Genomic DNA, 24918 nt, shown 5'->3' on the forward strand with positions numbered 1-24918 from the left:
TCTCCATGTTGTGGTTTCTTTACATGTAGAAATTAACAATATTGTATAGTCAAATTCATTTTTTTAAATATTACAGTAGATTCTACATGGTTTCAAGACCACCTGATTTTGAGGTTGTAAAAATTTATCCCATGTTTCCTTTTAGCAATTTTAATGGCTTCATTTTGTATGTTGAAATCTATCTATCCATCAATAACTTATTTTTTGTGAAAGGTCAAAAGTCAAAATGTGTTTCCCTCAGATGGCTATTCAGTTTTTCTGACGATTATTGGACAATCCATCTTTTACCTACTGATTTGAAATGACACTTTGATTATATCTTAAATTCCTGCATGTATTTTAGTCCATTCCAGGACTCCCTGTTGTGCTCTATTGTTCTGTTCTTCCAGGCATAATATCATATTGTTTTAATTAGTATAGCTTTATAACATCTTTTGCTCTCTACTTGGACTTACCTTCTCATTACTCACTTTTCTCAGAATATTCTTGACTGTTCATTTTTCCATATTAAACTTAGAGCTCATTTTTCCATGTTAATCTTAGAATCAGCTGGTTTCATTCTAAATATTCCTGTTGGTGCCTTTATTGAGATAACTTTGAATGGACATGTTTAATTTAATATTGAGTCTTACTAGTTATTCCTCTGAATTTTAAGATGAGTTTTCTTGAAGTCAACAACTATATGAGGACAAGCATTAATACTATTCTCATTTTACAGAGGCAGCAGAAATCTTCTGAGAGGTTGAAAACATTTCTTATTCCTCAAGTTCACAAAACTGACAAGTCTTGGAAAGGGCCTAGGCCCAGATGGTCTCCCTTATACGCTTGATCTTCCATCTACTCAGTCTCATCTATGCCCTTATGACAGGGAGAGGCAGCTCCTGGAAACCGATGACACATCTGTTGTGGCATGCAGTCAGACAAACCAGCATGGGGTGGCAAAATAGCATGGGCTTTGTGCCTAGCAAGATCCCAGTTTCCTTCATGACTTTGTTATTTCCTATCTGTGAGACCTTGCAGAAACTGTTTCTTAGACAGTACTTGATTTGCAGAGGATTAGGAGACTATGCCCTACCTAATACTTGGCACTTGGAGGCACTCAATCAATGGTATGTTCCCCAGACCCCTTCAGAAAGGTGTTAAATTCTTTTCCCATGTGACACTGATCTTAGTGATCCCTTTGTAATGTTAAGCTTACCAGACTGGTGATTTTCCCTTACAGATGAAGTTTCAGGCTACATAATAAGGGGATAATCTTTAGGCCACATAGGGAAAGGGGCTCTGCTTAGGGTGGCACGTGGCCTTGCTCTCCACAGCTTCCCCACTCAGCTGTGCTAAGGCCTCTTGTCTGCCCCTTTAGGATCCTTTTTGGGGGTCTTCATTGGAGGCTTTCCCCTGCTCCCCCACCCTTTCTCTAGGGATAATTTTTAATAGAAAACAGCCATTTAAAATGAATCCACTTAGAATAGGGACCAAAACTTTATAGTAAATAGTGAAAACTGTCTAAATTGGTTATTGGTTGTCTTGGAAAATAAAACTAAAAATTATAAAAAGTTCTCTTTTTGGGATAAAATTAACACAATAATTACACGTTTAGAGTGAACAGAGAATGAATCATGATTGATTCATTTTTGGTATAAAATGTTTCAAAGATAATTGTATGATTATATATATTTATATCACATTTTTGCATCACAAGGAAAAAGTTGAGCACTTCATTAGTTTTCCTAAGGGTCTCTCTTCATCAGGAGGAATTTCAGTAACACTGGCTTTGCTGGATTGAAGAGTTCCGTCTCTGCAGGAGGCTCATTTGTCAATGGCTTTGCTTGTAATTCCAGCGACTCTCACCCATAACTTTGGTCAACTTTATGAATTCATTCACCTTTTGCAAGTTTGGCAATTTCACATTGCAGTTGTGTTGCATGAATTTGTACTGATTTTTTAAATGAAGTTTGTGGCATGTGAGAGCCAGTGTAGTAAACTGAAATAATTGTCCCCCAGTCATGTCCATGTTCTAGTTCCTGGAACTGGTGAATGTTACCTTATAGACAAAGGGGACTTTGCAGATATGATTAAATTAATGATCTTGAGATCTTAAGGATCTTATCCTGGATTATCCAGGTGGGTCTGATGTAACACAAAGGTTCTTAGAAGAGGGGCACAGGAGATCAGAATGAATAGTAGGACATGTGTTCATAAAAGCAAGAGATTGAAATGAGAGATCAGAAGAGACTGGAATTTCCCATCAGCCAGGAAAAGCCCACAGCCTCTAGAAGTTAGAAGAAACAAGGAACAGATTCTCTCCTGGAACTTTCAGAAAGAACAAACTCTGCCAATCCCTTCATCTTAGGCCTAGAATTCTTTCCGGACTTCTGACCTTCGGAACTGTAAGAGAATAAATTTGTGTGGCCTTAGACCACTGACTAAGTTTGTCTAATTTGTCTCAGCAACAATATGGAACTAATACTGTCAAATAGTAACCAAAGTTCTGATGAGAGCACGGGATTGAATAAATCTTGTCATGAGGAGTGTCAGTCCATACTGAATACTTTAATGACTTTGTCTTCTTCATATAGCCTATTGTGATGTATGTGTCTGTAGGTGTACACGTGTGTGTGTGTGTGTGTACAAAGGAAAAGTAATATTCAAAGGGCAATTGGTATAAACTTTTCCTTTCTTCTGTCTTATCAGGAGTGGGGATTCTTCCTCACAGAATGTATCCAGTTAGGGAAATGGTTGAAGACAAAAACTGAAGAAGCCACGGAAGACTGGTGATTGCACTTAAGAAACAGCCTGAAACTATCTGAGGTCTGAAGGAAGATGCTGACAGGTTAGTGAGACGTCCAGACAAGTGATGCTAGAATATTTTCAGAGACAGAGAATGAGAATAGGTGCAGCTGCGCCAAGAGGGAGGACTCTGGGGTGGGAGGGGCGGGGGAGCAGAGAGAAGTCAGGAGGATTTTAGAAAGTTTTACTGTGTGTTGTGTACTGTAACTTATACCTCTGCTGCTGCCCAACCAGCCCCCGCTTCATGGAAATCTTTAATAACAATCCAGGGTTAGACTTTTGTTTATTTTTAAAAATAGCTCTGGAGTGCAGCTGGTCCTAAAGTAGGAGGAGGCACAATTTTATCTGGATGGCATGTTATCAAAAACTTTTATTATTTCTTACCAGAGGCTTCTCAGCCTGGTCTCTCTGACCTATAATCTAGGCTGGGACCCAGAATGCGTGCAGCTCTGGTCTTTAGCATTTTGAGTGAAGCCTTCTTGTTGGCTGTCTTCTTACAGGCTGCCTTCATGGCAATTTGTTCTTTCTGAGCAGCTGCTTTGTGGGAAAGGCCTTCGAGAGAGAAGCCTTTTTAACCTCAGCTTTATGCTTCTGTTTCTCATTTTCTCTGCTTTTCTGAACTTGTAACAAACATCTGTCATTTTGGAACTCCTTTCTCTGGCTACAATCTTTTTGGTTTATCTTGTAACTGACTGTTTTGGATGGATACTCCCTTCTGGGGCAGCTTCTATACTGTTTGATGAGCACCGTGTGGAGATTTGCGAGTAAAGTCAATGAACTGTGTATGTTTGCACACCAAAAGCTCACATCATTATACTACTTCATACACCATCAACCGAGGTTCAGTTCTGATCAATAATAATGATGATTGCAACCAGTCTCCCAGCATGTAGCCCACAGGAAATGCACACTCCCCGGCCAGCTTCCATATAGTGTTCGGTGACTTCCAGCCTGAAGCACTGGAGGCTTCTGTGCAGTTTCAGTTACATGTTTCCTTTACTGTGTCCCTGCCTTGGCCCCAGAGAGAATTAAATATGCTTTTCGACTTTGAAATATCCTCTGCATGTTATCGGGCTTGTGGGTTCTGCTTGAAATTATCCTAAAATGTGCTTTGTGATTTGAGTGGTTTAATTTTATTACTACTTTTTCCCCAACTGAAGTTCGGCTGAATGATTAACAGTTGGCTAGAGAGGTCATTCAGGAGGCACAACTCACTGGGAATTCCACTGCAGAGCCTCACGTGTTCAGCTTTCCATTCCAGCAACGACTTCCTCCCTGGAAAGAGGGGCTCTGTCTATGTATTTATGATCTGAGCGGATCAAGTCAGGGAGAACATAATGGGATTCATTTTTCTCTGGGGTCTGAAAGTCCTGCACTGCAGTGTCCATATGGACCATTTTGCATTGCCAGTGCTCCATGAAATGTGGCTGAGTCCAAAGAGCTGGGGCCTCCAACTGGCCCGTGTACCAGGAGGCAGTCACGTGGTGTGGCTGGTGTATGGAAGTTTTATGGCTTTGAGAGTATAATTAAGTCCTGAGTGATGACTGCAGAAAACTAATAGCTCTGGAAGCGCAAAATAAGGAGTCTTTAGCATAAACGAAAAGCAAGGACTTGTTTCAGGAAATTTTTGACAAAGGTGAAACAAATGGACAAGCCTGAGTTACTTTTTTTTTTTTTTTAATAGATTTGGTGAGCAGAGGAATCTGTCACCCAACAGAATCATTTACTAAGCAAAGATGAAAATTCTTAGATAAATATCTATGTTTTGCCTGATGGCTGGCATGCTAGGATTATTTTGACAGAAAGTAAATAGCAGGGTAATATGTGTGACTTGAGAGAAAAAAATTTGGGTCAACTCATGTTATTCTGTGAAAAGATCCAATCAATTTCACTCCCATTGCCAGAGGAAGAAGTTATGTAGCCACATTGGGTAAGGCTCACAAATTACTCTACAATCAAGAAGTAAATGATACCTAAACCCTACAAATTAAATTTTTATTAAGAAATTCATCTCTGCTTACCTCAGGGTTTATAAAATCTTTTAGAGCTTGTAGAGAAAGGCAATATATCTCAATGTACAAAACCAGATTGATTGGGGTGAGGAATTTTAATTCTTAGGGTCAGGAATATGCCTCACCTTTTAAAACAGGCTTAATGAGAAAGGAGCAGACAAATGTTGCTTTAAAAGCGATTCTAATTCTTCTTGTGTTGTCTTTTATCTATATTACCACTCCTGTTGCTAGTTTCATGTACTTTACAAATTGGGATTAATGGCTTTTTTTTTGCATAAGAGTTTCAAGGTCACGATTTCATAAATTGAGTAAATAAATAAATCCCTCTCTATCATGGACTTTCTGTGTACTTAACATTTATATATTTATTACTTTCTGCATTCATAAGATGCCAGTACTGCTATTAATAAAATTTGTATTTCCTGTACCAGGGCTTGTTGTTTAATCAAAAAATATAAGTGGCAAGGCTTAGCATAACATTTTTCAAAGATGAACAAGTGAAAATGTTTATTCTGCTTTGCGCTGCCCATTGTCAGATTCTCTTCTATAAGAATGGATGATAAAAATAACAGCTACAGTTTGAGAAATTATGTGAAAGGTATTTTGCTTGTAGGTGCTCATTTAAGAAAGGTATTATTATTCCTATTTTATGGTGAAGGAAACTGAGATTGAGAGAGTTTAAGGAACTTGTCTGTGTAATTAAGGGTAGTTTCAGAGCCAAATTTTGAATGCTGGGCTGTGTTGACTCTGAAAGCCTGTCTCTTTCTACAATTTCCCATCATATTTCAAAAACCACATCCCTTTTGATCTATGATTTAGGTCATATCTCCCTTTACAGCTCTTTCCCTTGACCCCTTCCCTGACCTCTACCAGTTACAGAGGTCTGTGTCATGGAGCATTGTTGAGCAAGAGTTTCTGATGTGGCATCAGTCAGGGTAGGCTGGATTATGCTGTGGTATAAGCAACCCTAATATCTCAGTGGTTTGAGATAGCAGAGACTTATTGCCTGTCATTTGTCCAAACTACATGTCCAACTTGGAAGTGTCTCTGATTTGGAATTTCCCTGGGATCAGGCTGTTGGAGCCTCCAACATATGGTACATTGCTGGACCCTGTGACAGGGTGAGGGAACAGGGTCAATCAGGCATGGGCTCTTCAAGGCTTCTGATGGGAAGTGACACATGGACTTCCTCTCTGATGTCCTTGTCCGGAGCATTTCACTTGACACCACCTAACTTCACAGGGGCAGGCATGGTACTACCGTATCTCCAGAAGGGAGGGAACAAGCAGTGTCAGTGAATGGCACACTACTATGTATATTCAAAATAAAGCTATGTTGATCTTAAAATAAATACATGTTAGCTTTAAAAAATGGCAATACATAATAGTTACAATTTAAAAAGTTCCCTAGACCCATTTCTAAGGACCAGAAAAGACATGACTGCTCCAGAGATTGTTCTAATTCGATAACCTACATTAACGACTTCCTTGTAGCAGAACTGAGAGGTGACATGTTTTCCTTCTCTAAAAAGGCACTATTTATAACGACTTGTTTGTTAGCTGGATTTTAAGGAAGAGATAGAGGTAAATTTAAAAGTAACAAGCACAGATGTGTTGCAAAAATAATTGAAAGGACAGAAAAATTTTCCTAGTTCATCTGGGCTTCTCCCCAAGGGTTCCCATTTATATAATCCATGTAAGACTGAAAACTGGAATTTAGTGTTTAATTCAAATGAGATAGATCGCTAGGTACCTTCTTCTAGATTGTTTTTGTAAAATAGGAAGGTGTAAATTAACTCTCAGGTGTCAATTTGAACGAGCCCATGAGGCAAATGACAGGAAGATTGGTTAGAGAAATTTCTCCAGCAGAGAGGACTACGTTGGTTGGGGCTCAGAGGCAAGAGAAACCTTAGCTGTCCTAAATAAAAATTCTATGCAGTGATTGCAATTAATAGTCTATCACATGAAAATAGAATGAAATCACCTGGAACTCTGTCCTGTAGTTGAGTTCAGAATTTGTGATTTTTAACTTTGGCATTTTAATTTTGTGCTGCTTTCAACAAAAGCTAAGCATAGCAATTCCACAAAGGCATAATATAACTACTGGAGCTCTTAGCTTTTACCTTGCAGTGTCTGGCAATGCTCTTGCATGCTCTGTGAAAGATGCAATCACACAATCAAAGTAATATTTTCCCTGAGGTTCCCTGGGGCAGACTGGTTCTGCAATTTTCCAGTAATTGTTTTAGAAGGACAGCCTGGATTTGGTTTTACTATTAGATCTTTCCCCCTGGATTCTCCACACTGTGGGTCCTGGCTTATCTGCTGCCAGTCTCACTAAGTACCGGAGATTGGGGTGGAATGGCGTGTACCATTAATTATCCAGTGGGATTTGGTGGTTCTCTGAATGGACTCCCTAATCCACAAATCCCCACTATCTGTGCAGGCTGGAACATAAGTATCTTTCCGAAGTAGGTGATAAGGTTAAAGAATTCTTGGGCATCTGGATTCTGTGGCATGAGGAGTGAGTTGCTCTTTAAGATTAATATACTTTCTTTCGAGTTCACAACCCCAGAAATAACTAAGGTTTGTGCTTATAGATCTTTTTTTCCCTTTTATTTATCAGCCTCCATAGCAAACCTTGAAGTTGATAAGCCACATACCATTGCTACGATTATTCGTTTTTCCTTCCATTTCATAGGTAAGAAAATAAATGGAGGCTCTGGGTGTTTGGCCAAGTCAAAAAGCTACAAAATGCTAGAATCTGGCTTTTCAGACTCCAAGTCCTGGGCTCTTTTCTTATACAATGCTTGCTAGTATTCTGGCCATGAGGTTTAATAACACGGGAACAATAATAATAATAATCCAGTGTCCCCTCCCTTCATTGTCCCCAGAGTTTACCAGTGGTTACAACCGACCCGGACTTCCTGTGAGGCGCCGCTGGTGGTCTGGTGCCCTCTGCTGGTAAAGCCGCCTGGCTTTCTTGTTGCTTGGTTTCCTCTGCATTTTTATCTCCATCTTCCTGGCGCAACATCTTTCAGCAGAGTGTGCCGTTCTTATACGAAGGTAAGAAGCCATTCTGCTGGGCACCTTACTTGAAGAAAAACTCAGAGAGAATCAAAGAAAGCAGGACTTGGCATTTCTTCAACAGTATACCCCTGTGTGTGAACGCTGCCTTTTCCCTGCCATCCGCTGAGGGGGAACTTTCAGGTACTCAGTTCCCAATGTGGCCCTTGCCCCCCTCAGCTCTGGCATTCTTTTAATTCCCTTTGAAAGAGTGTACATTCTTCTCCAGAACACACAAGGGGAGGCAGCCAAGAAGAAGAGAAGTCTGGGAGACCTGGAAGAAGTTAGGCAGGAGCGCCTCATCCTCAGGGAGCCAAGATGGAGACGACCCATGATTCGACCCTAGAAAGGCAGTTCAGCTTCTGCAGAGTGGTAGTGAGCGCAGGCTCATGGTGGAAAGAGGCAGGTCTTCATGGACTGGGGCCAAGTCCAACAGATCAGCTGAGACGACAAGTCAGGCAAGTAGAAATTGAGTCGACCTGCTTAAGCCAGAGACAGATGAGTGACTCAACTGGTTAAGATTTGGTTAGTAAAAGGCTAGGGTTCTCACATGCACACTTGAAATTTTTGTTCCATAGCCTTCTCTGGGAAAGTAGAAAATAAATTTTGCGGTGACCCTGCTGCTGTCAAAAGGAGTTGTCAATTTGCATCAGTTGTCAGTTTGCATAGTTTATAATACACTGTCTAGAGGTTGTTATTAATAATTAGGATTTTCACTCTGATGAGTCATGGAGCAATTTATGTAAATTACAACACACAACGTTATCTGGAACAAGCATCAGAAGAAAGGTGGCAAATTACCTATATCAGTGGTTCTCAAAGTGTGGTCCCTGGACCACCATCATCATCATCATCTGGGAACACATTAGAAATGCAAATTCTTAGGCCCCATGCCAGACCCATTGAATCAGAAACTCTGGAGGTGGGCCCAGCAATCTGCAGTTTAACAAGCCCTCCAGGCGATTCTGATGCACACTCAAATGTGAGCAGCACTGCCTTAGATTATAGTATAAGTGATGAATACTAGATCATTTTCACTAAGGAAGGCCTATAAATGTGATGGTTGGAGGGAAAGGAGGCAGGAATATGAGGCAACAATTTGAAAGACACATGTCTGCTATGTACTGAATAGTAAAGATTGCTTGAAGTTTGACCGTGAGATAAATTGAGCTAATAACAATACCATATAGCTTAAAGTTAAATTGCCACGATCACAAAAGGACAAGGTGGAGAGTCTGAAAGAAATGATGATAACTGGGATTGATCAGGTCCATTCTGTGATTGTTCTAGGGCATTGCTGTGAGGCTGCCCTGTGTTCTGACACTGTGACCTTCTTTGATAGAAATGCAGGAAAATTATATCTTCTTGAAAAGGTCAAGACCAAAACGATTTCATAGAAATTAATTTTCTTAGGGGGAAAAAGGAATTGACAATGTCATGTGAAAATTTTATTGAAAAATGTTTATTCAATTTAGGTAATAGTAAATGATAAAGCATCAGAAATGTCTTCTTTGATCTTTTATTAAAAGTATGATTCATAAGACTTCAATGAAAAAAGATACAAAAGGCCCATAAGCATTATTCTCATCTTCACCATCTAGTTATTTCTTTCTTGAAAAAACAGCATTTCTTTAACATAGTGTGAGATAATAAAGGGCTTCTGGAGAATTTAGTCCTTATGGCTGAGATTCCTGAAATTGCCAAATAAGTCATTGATTGTCATTTTGTGTGAAAGAGATGAAGAAACACCTGTTCTCAATTACTGGGCAGCTGGTATGTTTTAATTGTTTGCTTTTTATAAGCAGTAAAATAGAAGGAGTATTCCTTAAGTATCCTTATATGCTATTAATGCAGTGCTTCTCACACGCATTGTGCATCATGATCCCCAGGGAACTTGTTAAAAATGCAGATTGGTCGCCTTTTGAGGTTTTGATTTAGTAGGGATATGATTTTTAACAAGCATCCAAATGATTTTGGTGTAGGTGGTTTGAGGACCACACTTTTAAAAACCCTGCCCAGAGCCTACCCATAATTTATGTGCTCATTATTTGAGCATATCTGAAAGTGACTGACAATTTATAAAATGCCAGTTTAGTGTAGATAAAGACTTAACAGCGAGCAACAGCTGCTTATTCCAATAGAGCCTTGTTGTTTGGCATTTGGGGAAAATGAGCATTATACATAAGATAATTTTTAAAAATTAATACATTATTTTTTAGAGCAGTTTTAGGTTTACAGGAATTTGAGCAGATAGTACAGAGAGTTCCCACGTATTTCCTCTCAGCTATGTCTCAGTTTCCCTGTCACCTATGTCTCAGTTTCCCTGGATACACTTGCTACTGTTGTACACTCACACTTATTAGTATTGAACTGATATTGATACCTTATTATTAAAGGAAGTTCAGAGTTCAGGGTTTACTCTTTGTGCTGTATATTCTATGGGTTTTGACAAATGTATAATGTTCTGTATTCACCATTACAGTGCCCTACAGAATAGTTCCAGTGCCCTCAGAATCCCCTGTGCTCCACCTATTCATCTCCTACCCACTCCCCTGTTCCAAACTTTTGGCAACCATTGGTCTTTTCATTGTTGCTATCCTTTTGGCTATTTCAGAGTGTCTTCTTGTTGGGGTTCCATCAGGTTGGTGGGAAAAATATTAAAGATATAGTAATAGTCAAACACTCTCTTGGAAGGCCTGAGAGTTTTTGACTATTACTGTAACTATCTTTAAAGTCCTGAGAGTTTTTGACTATTACTATAACTATATTTAATATGTTTCCCACCAGCCTGATTGAAACCCAACATCTTCTATAGTTGAATCATATAGTATAGTATATGTATAGTATAGTAGCCTTTTCAGGTGGTTTCTTTTCACTAGGCAACATGAGTTTAAGATTGCTTTATGTCTTTTTTTTTTTTTGAGGCGGAGTCTCGCTCTGTCGCCCGGACTGGAGTGCAGTGGCCGGATCTCAGCTCACTGCAAGCTCTGCCTCCCGGGTTTATGCCATTCTCCTGCCTCAGCCTCCGGAGTAGCTGGGACTACAGGCGCCTGCCACCTCACCCGGCTAGTTTTTGTATTTTGTATTTTTAGTAGAGATGGGGTTTCACCGTGTTAGCCAGGATGGTCTCGATCTCCTGACCTCGTGATCCGCCCGTCTCGGCCTCCCAAAGTGCTGGGATTACAGGCTTGAGCCACCGCGCCCGGCTGCTTTATGTCTTTAAGTGGCTTGATAGCTCATTTCTTTTATTGCTGAATAATACTCCATTATATGGATATACCACAGTTTGTTTATCCATTTACCTTTTGAAGGACATCTTAGTCGATTTCAGTTTTTTTTGCAATTATGAGTAAAGCTACTATAAACATTTGTGGGCAGGTTTTTGTGTGGACTTGAGTTTTCAACTTATTTGGGTAAATACCTAGTTGTGCAATTGCTGAATTGTATGGATAAGATGAGGTTTAAGCTTTGTTAAGAAACTGCAAAGCTATCTTCCAAAGTGGCTGTACCATTTTGCATTCCCACTATCAATGCATGAGATGTTGTTCCACATCCTTGCCAGCATTTGATATTGTTAGTTTTTCTGGGTTTTCACCATTCTAATAGGTATGTGGTAGTATCCCACTATTATTTTTTATTTTACATTTTTATTTGTTTTTTTGAGACAGAATCTTACTGTGTCACCCAGGCTGGAGTGCAGTGGTGTGATCTTGGCTCACTGCAACCTCCGCCCCCCGAGTTCTAGATTCTTCTGCCTCAGCCCTACAAGTAGTTGGGATTACAGACGCCTGCCACTGCGCCCAGCTAATTTTTGTGGAGACAGGGTTTCACCATCTTGGCCAGCCTGGTCTTGAACTCCTGACCTCATGATCTACCCATCTCGGCCTCCCAAAGTGCTGGGATTACAGGAATGAGCCACCGCTCCCGGCCTATCCCACTATTATTTTAATGTACAATTCCCTAGTGACATATGTTGAATATCTTTACATATATTTATTTACCATCTGTGTATCTTTTTTAGTGAGGTATCTGTTCAGATATTTTGACCATTTTGTAATTAAGTTGTTTTCGTGTTGAGTATTGAGTTCTTTGTGGATTTTGAATACAAGTCTCTTATCGGATATGTTTTGCAAATATTTTCTCTCAATCTGTGGCTTGCTTTTCATTCTCTCAATAGTTTCTTTTGTAGAGCAGAGTTTTTAATCTTCATGAAGCCCAACTTACCAATTTTTTATTTCATTGATTATGCTTTTGGTGTTGTATCTAAAAAATTATTACCATACAAAATGTCATCTAGATTTTCTCCAATTTTTATTTCTAGGAGTTTTATAGTTTTGCATTTTACATTTAGCTCTATGAGACTATCCTTTCTCCATTGAATTATCTTTTGCTATTTAGTTTAATATCAGTTGACTATATTTGTGTGGGTCTATTTTTGGGGTCTCTGTTCTGTTCCCATGATCTATTTGTCTGTTCTTATACAAATACCACACTGTTTTGATTATTGTAGCTTTATAGTAAGTCACAGCATCAGGTAATGTCAGCCCTCCACCTTTGTTCTTTTTCAGTATTGGCTTTTCATTTAAACTTTGGTTTACATGTTTGTCGATACACAAAATCAGTTGTTGGGATTTTGATTGGGATTGTGCTGAATTTATGTTAGGAAGAACTAACATTTTAACATATTGAGTATTCCTATCCAGATAAGTTTTTTAATATGTGAAAACATTTCTCTGTAAGCTTTAAACCTTTAAATATAACAACGTTTTACCTAATACTTATAAAATATGTTTATTTCCTTAACTTTCCAAAAGTTTATGAAACAAAACTTGACCTTTTCCTTATGACTGAGGATCATCCCTGTAAGCTTTATTGCATTAGATGTTAATACAGTTGTATCTACTGCTTATTCTTCTGTCTCACAATTAGGTGTTTAGTTATCATTGTGGTTGTTTGGGTGTCTCTGCCACCAGCTGCACTGTGGGTTCCTTCAAGGCTAGGATCATATTTTGGCTGTTGATGCTTCCCCAGTCCAGTAGACATTTTATACTTGTTTGTTGAATGAATTGTGATTGTCTCCAACATCCATTTTTCTCTTCTTATTTTTCTGCTTCTAATCTGTTGTACTCTAGAAAAACAGAAAAACTTCATTAAGAACTGTATGTTTAAAAAGAGTCAATTAGGTTCAAAACAAAGCCCCTTGTACAATCTTTGTGAGAGCTATTGTGGCCTTTAGAGAAGTATAGTGCTACTGTGTATCTTCAAACATATAGAAAATTTGAATATCCATATGTCTTCCATCTAAAAAAAAATGCTAATGTCTTGTCATATTTTCATGTCTCCCTTGCAATATATTAATACATACATACACATGTGCTGTGCCGTGTGAAAATTAGTAATGAGTTGTAAAGTCCCATATAGTTGAAAATGTATCATCTAAGAATAAATATGATGGAAATACTTTACTATACTTAAGAAATTAATCATAATGATGTAATATCATGTAGTAGACATTCCATATTTAATTTTTTTCAGTTGTTACAATAATATCTTTTTTTGTGATCCGTCCTAAATTCCCACATTGCAGTTGGCAGGTGTGTTGTGTTGCGTGGTGTGATGTATTGGGTGGTATGATATGTTGGTTGTGCTGTGTAACCTTTCATAAGTCCCTTAACATTCCTGGTAGTATAGATGATCTCTAGTGTTATTCTGAGTTCTGAGAGTCTGCGAGTCTATAATTATAGGCCATTTTAGTTCTATAATGTTGTGATTTTATTTATTTATTAGAGACAGGGACTTGCTCTGTTGCTCTGAAGTGCAATGGTTTGATACGAGCTCACTGCAGCCTCAAACTCGTGGGCTCAAGGAATCCTCCTGCCTTAGACTCACAAGTAGTTGGGAGTATAGGCAGCATGGATCACCATGCCTGGTTAATATAAAAAAATGTTTTGTAGAGAACAGGTCTCGCTATATTTGCCTAGGCTGGTCTCAAACTCCTGGAAAAACTCCCACCTCAGCCTCCCAGAGTGTTGGGATTACAGGCAGGAGCCACTGTGGCAGCTTTTGTGATTTATTTTATTATTTTTTTTATTTTTCTTTTCTTTTTTAAAAATTATACTTTAAGTTCTGGGATACACGTGTAGAATGTGCAGGTTTGTTACATAGGTATACATGTGCCACAGTGGTTTGCTGCACCCATCAAATGGTGATCTATATTAGGTATTTCTCCTAATGCTATCCTTCCCCTTGCCCCCCACCCCCTGACAGGCCCCTGTGTGTAATAGTCCCCTCCCTGTGTCCATATGTTCTCATTGTTCAACTCCCACATATAAGTGAGAACATGCAGTATTTGGTTTTCTGTTCCTGTGTTAGTTTGCTGAGAATGATGATTTCCAGCTTCATCCATGCCCCTGCAAAGGACATAAACTATTCTTTTTCATGGCTGCATAGTATTCCATGGTGTATACGTGCCACATTTTCTTTAGCCAATCTAACATTGATGAGCATTTGGGTTGGTTCCAAGTCTTTGCTATTGCTAATAGTACTGCAGTAAACATATGTGTGCATATGTCTTTATAGTAGAATGATTTATAATTCTTTGGGTATATACCCAGTAATGGGATTGCTGGGTCAAATGGTATTTCTAGTTCTAGATCCCTGAGGAATCACCACACTGTGTTCCACAATGGTTGAACTAATTTACACTCCCACCAACAGTGTAAAAGTGTTCCTATTTCTCCACATCCTCTCCAGCATCTATTATTTCCTGACTTTTTAATGATCGCCATTCTAACTGGTATGGGATGGTATCCCATTGTAGTTTTGATTTGCATTTCTCTAATGACCAGTGATGATGAGTTTTTTTTCATATGGTTGTTGGCTGCATAAATGTCTTCTTTTGAAAAACATCTGTTTATATCCTTTGTCCACTTTTTGATGGGGTTGTTTGTTTTTTCCTTGTGAATTTGTTTAAGTTCCTTGTGGATCCTGGATATTGGCCCTTTGTCAGATGGATAGGTTGCAAAAATCTTCTCCCATTCTGTAGGTTGTCTGTTCACTCTGATGATAGTTTCTTTTGCTGTGCAAAAGATCTTTAGTTTAATTAGATCCCACTTGTCAATTTTGGCTTTTGTTGCCATTGCTTTTGATGTTTATTCATGAAGTTTTTGCCCATGCCTATGTCCTAGGTTGTTTTCTAGGGTTTTTCTTTTTGTGGTTTTAGGTCTTATGTTTAAGTCTTTGATCTATCTTGAGTTGATTTTTGTATAAGGTGTAAGGAAGTGGTCCAGTTTCAGTTTTCTGCATATGCTAACCAGTTTTCCCAACACCATTTATTAAATAGGGAATCCTTTCCCCATTGCTTGTTTTTTTTCGGATTTGTCAAAGATCAGATGGTTGTAGATGTGTAGTGTTATTTCTGATGCCTCTGTTCTGTTCCATTGGTCTATATATCTGTTTTGGTACTAGTACTGTGTCCGGAATTGGTGGGTTCTTGGTCTCACTGACTTCAAGAATGAAGCCCGGTTTTGGTTTGGTTTGTTTCTCCCCCAGCTCAAGAACCCGCAACGGTCCCTGGACGCTGCTGATCAGAATAGTTGTTCTCACCGACGCAGCAGCAGGAACACTAGCTTTTCCCCCAGACCACATGGTGGACCAAGGAAGGTCAGATTTAGTGGCCCTTACTGATGCATTCTTGAAACCCTGCACCCTTGCCTGTCCACCCAGACCACATGGAGGACTGGACCGAGAAAAATAGGATTTAGTGGCCCTTACCGATGCATTCCCGAAAACCTGTACCTGTTAGAGTCCTAAGCATTCTCCTGTTAGTATTGGGACTTTACCCCCATCCTATAAAGATGTTATGCCCCAAAAATGAAGTGGAGGGCCATACCCTGAGGGAAGGAAGGGATCTCCAGGGTGGGAAGAGTGACACCTTTTGTCCTCACTTATATGAATAGGAAGGATACAATTGCTGAGACTCCCCATATCCTAGCTTCAGGAATAGCTTTTGTTAGGCCTGTTAGTCTGAGGAGGGACCCTAAAATTCCAGATAGTCCTACCTACAACAGGGATTTGGGCAAAAATTATGTTTTTTTTTTTTTTTGGGTGCCTAAAGAAGGTAACAGAGTCCTGGAGTTCATACTAGAAGTCATTCTTATAGGAGAAGCTAGAAAAGCACCAGAGACAGGGAGCAATTTTTAGAAGCAGGACTAACCTCGGAGAAGAGAGGCAAGAAGAAGTTTGTCTGGCAGGCCTATTAGGACCCAGGGGGCAAGGGTCAGGGTAGATAGAATAGATGGGTGAGTCTTGCTTGGGCCACATGTCTTTCAGAGTTCCACTCATGGCTGCAGGGTCAACCAACTTGTTGTCGGGACCCCGGAGCTGCATGGCTTTCCTCTCAGTCGACCCTTGGCTCAGCCCATAAGTACGGGAAAAGTGGAAGCTGGTTCTAGGCAAACAACGCTCCCAACTCCGAAGAGTCGGGGGTCGTTAGAGAGCCCTTTCCCAGAAAACCTGACACCCATGTCTTAAGTCCAGTGGCTGCGCTAGTCGCTTTTAACTGGCCGACAGGTGCCTGGTACTTAGCCCCCGATTACTAAGGAAAAATAGGATAGAATAGCAAGCAAAAGGGGTCCACTGGTGCTCACCACTCAGCAATAGTCGATGTCCCACTGCTTGACGATAGGAAAAAGTCTTACCACGTGGCGATAGTCGATAGTCACATCTGGGTCGCCAAAATGTGTCTGGAATTGGTGGGTTCTTGGTCTCACTGACTTCAAGAATGAAGCCACAGACCCTCATGGTGAGTGTTACAGTTCTTAAAGACGGTGTGTCCGGAGTTTGTTCCTTCAGATGTTCAGATGTGTCTGGAGCTTCTTCCTTCTGGTGGGTTCGTGGTCTCACTGTCAGGAGTGAAGCTGCAGACCTTTGTGGTGAGTGTTACAGCTCTTAAAGGCAACGTGTCTGGAGTTGTTCGTTCTTCCTGGTGGGTTCCTGGTCTTGCTGGCTTCAGGAGTGAAGCTGCAGACCTTCGCGGAGAGTGTTACAGCTCATAATGGCAGCGTGGACCCAAAGAGTGAGCAGCAGCAAGATTTATTACAAAGAGTGAAAGAACAAAGCTTCCACAGTGTGGACAGGGACCCGAGCAGGTTGCCACTGCTGGCTGGGGCAGCCTGCTTTTAGTCCCTTATCTGACCCCACCCACATCCTGCTGATTGGTCTATTTTACAGAGAGCTGATTGGTCCATTTTGACAGAGTGCTGATTGGTGCATTTACAATCCTTGAGCTAGACACAGAGTCACAGAGTGCTGGTTAGCTAGATATAGAGTTAACTAGATACAGAGTACCAATTGGTGTATTTACAAACCTTGGGCTAGACACAGAGTGCTGATTAGTGTATTTACAAACCCTGAGCTAGATACAGAGTGCTGATTGGTGCACATATGATCCTCTGGCTAGATATGATATTGGCTGTGGGTTTGTGATAAATAGCTGTTATTATTATTTTGAGATATGTTCTATCAATATCTAGTTTATTGAGTGTTTTTAGCATGAAGGGGTATTGAATTTTATCAAAGGCCCTTTCTGCATCTATTGAGATAATTATGTGGTTTTTCTCATTGGTTCTGTTTATATGATGGATTATGTTTATTGATTTGCATATGTTGAACTAGTCTTGCATCCCAGGGATGAAGCCAATTTGATCATGGTGGATAAACTTTTTAATGTGCTGCTGAATTCAGTTTGCCAGTAACTGAATTGAGGATTTTCACATCGATGTTCACAGGGATATTGGCCTAAAAGGTTGTTGTTGTTGTTGTATCTTTGCCAGGTTTTGGTATCAGGATGATGCTGGCCTCATAAAATGAGTTAGGGAGGGGTCCCTCTTTTTCCACCATTTGGAATAATTTCAGAAGAAATGGTACCAGCTCCTCTTTATACCTCTGGTAGAAATTGGCTGTGAAGCCGTCTGGTCCTGGGGTTTGTTTTTTGATTGGTAGGCTATTAACTACTGCCTCAATTTCAGAACTTATTATTGGTCTATTCAGAGATTTGACTTCTTCCTGGTTTAGTCTTGGGAGAGGGTGTATGTGTCCAGGAATTTATCCATTTCTTCTAGATTTTCTAGTTTATTTGCATAGAGGTGTTTATAGTATTCTCTGATGATAGTTTGTATTTCTGTGGGATCAGTGGTGATATCCCCTTTATTATTTTTTATTGTGTCTATTTGATTCTTCTATCTTTTCTTCTTTGTTAGTCTGACTAGTGGTCTATCTATTTTGTTAATCTTTTCAAAAAACCACCTCCTGGATTCATTGATTTTTTGAAGGGTTTTTCATGTCCCTCTCTCCTTCAATTCTGCTCTGATTTCTTGTCTTCTGCTAGCTTTTGATTTTGTTTGCTCTTGCTTCTCTAGTTCTTTAAATTGTGATGTTAGGGTGTCTATTTTAGATCTTTCCAGCTCTTTGATTTGGGCATTTAGTGCTATAAATTTTCCTCTAAACACTGCCTTAGCTGTGTCCCAGAGATCCTGGTACGCTGTGTCTTTGTTCTCATTGGTTTCAAAGAACTTATTTAATTCTGCCTTAATTTTGTTATTTACCCACTAGTCATTCAGGAGCAGGTTGTTCAGTTTCCATGTAGTTGTGTGGTTCTGAGTGAGTTTCTTAATCTTGAGTTTTAATTTGGTTGCACTGCAGTCTGAGAGACTGTTTGTTATGATTTCTGTTCTTTTGCATTTGCTGAGGAGTGTTTTACTTCCAATTATGTGGCTGATTTTAGAATAAGTGCTATGTGGTGCTGAGAAGAATGTATATTCTGTTGATTTGGGGTGGAGAGTTCTGTAGATGTAGATGTCTATTAGGTCCGCTTGAGTTGAGTTCAAGTCCTGAATATCGTTGTTAATTTTCTGTTTTGTTGTTCTGTCTAATATTGACAGTGGGGTGTTAAAGTCTCCCACTATTATTGTGTGGGAGTCTATGTCTCTTTATAGGTCTCTAAGAACTTGTTTTATGAATCTGGGTGCTCCTGTATTGGGTGCATATATATTTAAGGTAGTTAGTTCTTCTTGTTGCATTGATTCCTTTACTATTATGTAATGCCCTTCTTTGTCTGTTTTGATCTTTGTTGGTCTAAAGTCTGCTTTATCAGAATAGGATTGCAAACCCTGCCTTTTTTCTGCTTTCCATTTGCTTGGTAAATCTTCATCCGTCCCTTTATTTTGATTCTGTGAGTGTCTTTGCACATGAGATGGGTCTCCTAAATACAGCACACAGACGGGTCTTGACTCTATCCAATTTGCCAGTCTGTGCCTTTTAAATTGGGCATTTAGCCCATTTACATTTAAGGTTAATATTGTTATGTGTGAATCTGATCCCGTCATTATGATGCTAGCTGGTTACTTTGCCCAATAGTTGATGCAGTTTTTTCATAGTGTCAATGGTCTTTACATTTTGGTTTGTTTTGCAGTGGCTGGTACCACTTTTTCCTTTTCGTATTTAGAGCTTCCTTCAGGAGCTCTTGTAAGGCAGGCCTGGTGGTGACAAAGTCAGTAAGCATTTGCTTCTCTGTAAAGAATTTTATTTCTCTTTCACTTATGAAACTTAGTTTGACTGGATATAAAATTCTGGGTTGAAAATTCTTTTCTTTAAGAATTTTGAAAATTGGCCGCCACTCTTTTCTGGCTTATAGGGTTCCTGCAGAGAGATCCGCTGTTAGTCTGATGGGCTTCCCTTTGCGGGTAACCTGATTTTCCTCTCTGGTTGACCTTAACATTTTTTCCTTCATTTCAACCTTGGTGAATCTGACAATTATGTGTCTTGGGCTTACTCTTCTTGAGGAGTATCTTTGTGGTGGTCTCTATATTTCCTGAATTTGAATGTTCGCCTGTCTTGCTAGGTTGGGGAAGTTCTCCTGGGTGATACCCTGAAGAGTGTTTTCTAGCTTGGTTCCATTCTCCCCATCATTTTCAGGTACACCAATCAAACGTAGGTTTGGTCTTTTCACATAGTCCTATATTGCTTGGAGGCTTTGTTTGTTCCTTTTCATTCTTTTTTCTCTAGTCTTGTCTTCATGCTTTATTTCATTAAGTTGATCTTCAATCTCTGATATCCTTTCTTCCACTTGATTGATTTGGCTATTGATACTTGTGTATGCTTCATGAAGTTCTTGTGCTTTGTTTTTCAGTTCCATCAGGTCATTTATATTTTTCTCTAAACTGTTTATTCTAGTTAGCAATCACTCTAGCCTTTTATCAAGGTTCTTAGCTTCCTTGCATTGGGTGAGAATATGCTCCTTTAGCTTAGAGCAGTTTGTTATTACCCACCTTCTGAAGCCTACTTCTATCAATTCATCAAACTCATTCTCCATCCAGTTTTGTTCCCTTGCTGGCGAGGAGTTGTGATCCTTTGGAGGAGAAGAGGCATTCTGGTTTTTGGTATTTTCAGCCTTTTTGCACTGGTTTTTCCTCATCTTCATGGATTTATTTACCTTTGTTCTTTGCTGTTGGTGACATTCAGATGGAGTCTTTTTGTGGTCATCCTTTTTGTTGATGTTGATGCTATTGCTTTCTGTTTGTTAGTTTTCCTTCCAACAGTCAGGCCGCTGTTCTGAACAGCAAAGATTGCTGCCTGCTCCTTTGTCTGGAAACTTGGTCCTGCCAGATGCCAGTGGGAACTCTCTTGTATGACGTGTCTGTTGACCCCCACTGGGACATGTCTCCCCATCAGGAGGCACAGGGGTCAGCTCTTAGCAGAGCTCGAGCCCTGTGCTGGGAGATCCACTGCTCTCTTCAGAGCCAGCAGGCAGGAATGTTTAAGTCTGCTGAAGCTGCGCCTGCAGTTACCCTTTCCCCCAGGTACTCTGTCCCAGGGAGATGGGAGTTTTATCTATAAGCCCCTGACTGGGGCTGCTGCCTTTCTTTCAGAGATGTCCTGCCCAGAGAGGTGGAATCTGGAGAGGCAGTCTGGCTACAGTAGCTTTGTGGTGCTGCAGTGGGCTCGGTCCAAATTTCCTGGTGGCTTTGTTTACACTCTGAGGGGAAAACCGCCTATTCAAGTCTCAGTAATGATGAATGCCCCTCTCCCCACCAATCTTGAGCATTCCAGGTTGACTTTAGACTGCTGTGCTGGCAGTGAGAATTTCAAGCCAGTGGATCTTAACTTGCTGGGCTCCGTGGGGTCAGATCTGCTGAGCCAGACCACTTCGCTCCCTGGTTTCAGGCTCCTTTCCAGGGGAGGGAATGGCTCTGTCTCGCTGGTGTTCCAGGTGCCACTGGGGTACGAAAAAAACAAAAAAACAAACAAACAAAAAAAACAAACAACTCCTGCTAACTCAGTGTCTGCCCAAACTGTCACCCAGTTTTGTGCTTGAAACCCAGGACCCTGGTGGTGTAGGCACCCAAGGGAATCTCCTGGTCTGTGGGTTTCAAAGATCGTGGGAAAAGCATAGTGACTGGGCTGGGGTGCACCATTCCTCATGGCACAGTCCCTCATGGCTTCCCTTGGGTTGGGGAGGGAGTTCCCCAACCCCTTGCACTTCCTGGGTGAGGCAATGCGCCACCCTGCTTCTGCTTGCCTTCTGTGGGCTGTACCCACTGTCTAACCAGTCCCAATGAGATGAGCTGGGTACCTCAGTTGGAAATGCAGAAATCACCTGCCTTCTGCATTGGTCTCATTGGGAGCTGCAGACTGGAGCTCTTCCTATTTGGCCATCTTGCCCTGGAATCTCTGATTTATTTATTTACTTATTTATTTAGACAGAATCTCATTCTGTTGCCCAGGCTGAAGTTCAGTGGCACAATCATGGCTCACTGCAGCCTCAAGTTTTCAGGCTCAGATGGTGATCCTCCTGCCTCGGCCTCCTGGGAAGCTGGGACTACAGGTCATACCACCATGCCTAGTAATTTTTTTTTTTTTCACAGAGATGGGGTCTCACCATGTTGCCAGGCTGGTCTTAAACTCCCAGGCTCAAGTGATCTGCCCACCTAGGCCTCCTGAAGTATTAGAGTTACAGGCAAGAGTCACTGTTCCCAGACTGTGATTTATTTTTTAAGGAATCATAGATGTTGACATGTTATGCAGTAATTTGACAGGAATTGATAAACTACCAAGTAAAAGAGCCATGTATTAAATAAGATTTCAAATAACCAAACTCAGGCTTATCTCCATAGGATTTTTAAATATTTCTTTTAGGTGGAACTCAGCTGTATGAAAATAAAAGTATATCTATTTATTGATATCTTTAAAGACTATGGAGAATCAAGAAGAGAATTGAGGTCACTGACCACTTGCGGAAGCTTTTTCTCTGGCACACTAACTATTTTAACTATATTATGACCCTGTTGAGAAAATAAATTTTTTTTTAGGCGATTGAATTGATTTCTCATGCCAAAATAATAATAATTGTTTTTTTTTAGCTACAAATTTTCTCTCTCTTTTTTCCTTTTTTTTAATCAATTAAAAATGTTTATTCTGAAAGATGCTACTACAAAGTTTACAGACTCAAATGCTTATGCTTATTCAAACTAAGTTTACAGAAAACTTAGAAAACAGGTTGAACTGAAACCTGTAGATCATTTTATAACATTCATGAGCAATATTTTTTTAAAGACAAAGGCTATTGTTTTAATATAATTTAAGAGCTTTAACGTGATCCCCCTTTAGTGCTTTTAATTATCGCATGGCTGTAAACCAAAGACGCCCCCAAATTTTAAATGATCATTGATACTACTTGAGCAGAAATTCTCAGGTGTCAGTACTTTTAATGTTGTGTACATCAAATTACAGTACAAAGACGACTATAAACAAGATGCAGCCCTCAGTTTCCATGAACAGCACACTATTACAGTAAACCGAGTTTATATTCCACCATTAAGTGTGGCTCTCCCATGACTTCACTTTGTGATGGATCATTAAGAATATCCTCAAATCCAATAGTCTCATCATTACCCCTCAAAATATCCAATGAAAGATTTGAGCTTGAAAGAAATGGAAGACGCTGAACCTGCTGCACTGCCTTGAATTCCATCTGTAATTTTAGTGGAGCGAATAGACCCTGAATGTTTCTCAGTGTGGAAAAATTCATTTTATCTTGGTTGAGCTGGAAATTTTTTTCTGATAATTCAAGAGGATGACTAGGCAAAAGTTCATTTTTCACACAAGAAAAACCTTTCCGAAGAAGATCATGACTTTCAAAAGGTCCACTTGCTGAAAGTTCAGTAACTGGAATACTGTCCTTTAGCTCAGATCCAAGTCCCCTGGCATTCATCTTCAGTAGCTCTGCGAACCGCCTCTCTCTTTTTTTCTTAGAAGTTTAACTTTTAAGTTCAGGGGTACCTGTGCAGGATGTGCAGATTTGTTATATAGGTAAATGTGTGCCATGATGGTTTGCTGCACAGATCATCCCATCACCTAGGTATTAAGCCCAGCATTCATTAACTATTCTTCCTGATGCTCTCCCTCCTCCCACACACAACCCTCTGACAGTCCCCAGTGTGTGTTTTTCCCCGCCATGTGTCCATGTGTTCTCATCATTCAGAAGAACATGGAAAGACTAGACTGGCTAAGTATTCTGGCCTCCATCTTTCTCCATTATTGGATGCTACCTGCTCTCGAACATTGGACTCTAAGTCTTCAGCTTTCGGAATCTTGGACCTACACCAGGGATGTCAGGCCTTCAGCCACAGATGGAAGGCTGCACTGTCGGCTTCCCTATTTTTGAGGTTTTGGGACTCAAACTGGCTTCCTTGCTCTTCAGCTTGCAGACGGCTTACTGTGGAACTTAACCTTCTGATCTTATGAGTCAATATTCCTTAAGAAACTCCATTTCATACATATTTCTTTCTCTTGTCTAATTGTCCTGACTGGAACTTCCAATACTATGTTGGATAGGAGTGGTGAGAGAGGGGATCCTTGTCTTGTGCTGGTTTTCAAGGGGAGTGCTTCCAGCTTTTGCCCATTCAGTATGATATTGGCTATGGGTTTGTCACAGATGGCTCTTATTATTTTGAGGTATGTTCCTTCAATACCTAGTTTATTGAGAGTTGTTAACATGAAGCGATGTTGAATTTTATCAAAGGCCTTTTCTGCATGTATTGAGATAATCATGTGGGTTTTGTCTTTAGTTCTGTTTATGTGATGAATCATATTTATTGATTTGCATATGTTGAATCAGACTTGCATCCCAGGGATGAAGCCTACTTGATCGTGGTGGATAAGCTTTTTTATGTGCTGCTGGATTCAGTTTGCCAGTATTTTGTTGAGGATTTTTGCATCAATGTATATCAAGGATATTGGCCTGAAGTTTTCTTTTTTTCATTGTATCTTTGCCAGGTTTCAGAATCAGGGTGCTGCTGGCCTCATAGAATGAATTAATGAGGAGTCCCTTCTCCTTGATTTTTTGGAATAGTTTCAGTAGGAATGGTAGAAGCTTTTCTTTGTACCTCTGGTAGAATTCAGTTGTGAATTCATCTGGTCCTGGGATTTTTTGGCTGGTAGGCTGTTTATTGCTGCCTCATTTCAGAACTTGTTGTTGGCCTATTGAGGGGTATGATTTCTTCCTGCTTCAGTCTTGAGAGGGTGTATGTGTCCAGGAATTTATTCATTTCTTCTAGATTTTCTACTTTATGTGCATAGAGTTGCTTATAGTATTCTCTGATGGTTGTTTGTATTTTTGTGGGGTCAGTGGTGATATCCCCCTTATCATTTTTGATTGTGTTTGTTTGAATCTTTTTTCTTTTATGTTGGTCTAGTTAGCAGTCTATCTATTTTATTATTTTTTTCAAAAGTCCAGCTCCTGGATTTGTTGATTTTTTGATGGGGTTTTCATGTCTCTACCTCCTTCAATTCAGCTCTGATCTTGGCTATTTCTTGTCTTCTGTTAGCTTTGGCATTTGTTTGCTCTTGGTTCTCTAGTTCTTTTAATTGTGATGTTAGGTTGTTCATTTGAGATCTTTCTAACTTTTTGATGTGGGCATTTAGCACTATAAATTTCCCTCTTAATGTTGCTTTAGCTGTGTCCCAGATTCTGGTACATTGTATCTTTGTTCTCATTAGTT

At 40.0% G+C, this 24918-nt stretch overlaps 1 protein-coding gene across 1 annotated transcript; it reads right to left on the reverse strand.

The window, feature by feature from the left end:
* Nucleotides 1–22603: 22603 nt before the first annotated feature.
* LOC111538520 (proteasome maturation protein) lies at nucleotides 22604–23152 on the reverse strand. Its single transcript, XM_023205916.1, has one exon. The coding sequence runs from the start codon at nucleotides 23127–23129 to the stop codon at nucleotides 22704–22706; it is 426 nt and encodes a 141-aa protein (XP_023061684.1). The 5' UTR covers nucleotides 23130–23152; the 3' UTR covers nucleotides 22604–22703.
* Nucleotides 23153–24918: the final 1766 nt, after the last annotated feature.

Source organism: Piliocolobus tephrosceles, chromosome 5 (assembly GCF_002776525.5).
Source record: "Piliocolobus tephrosceles isolate RC106 chromosome 5, ASM277652v3, whole genome shotgun sequence".
Taxonomy (NCBI): domain Eukaryota; kingdom Metazoa; phylum Chordata; class Mammalia; order Primates; family Cercopithecidae; genus Piliocolobus; species Piliocolobus tephrosceles.

Excerpts from the sequence above, each read along its gene's own strand:
- LOC111538520 (XM_023205916.1), bottom strand. The coding sequence starts at position 23,129 with ATGAATGCCAGGGGACTTGGATCTGAGCTAAAGGACAGTATTCCAGTT.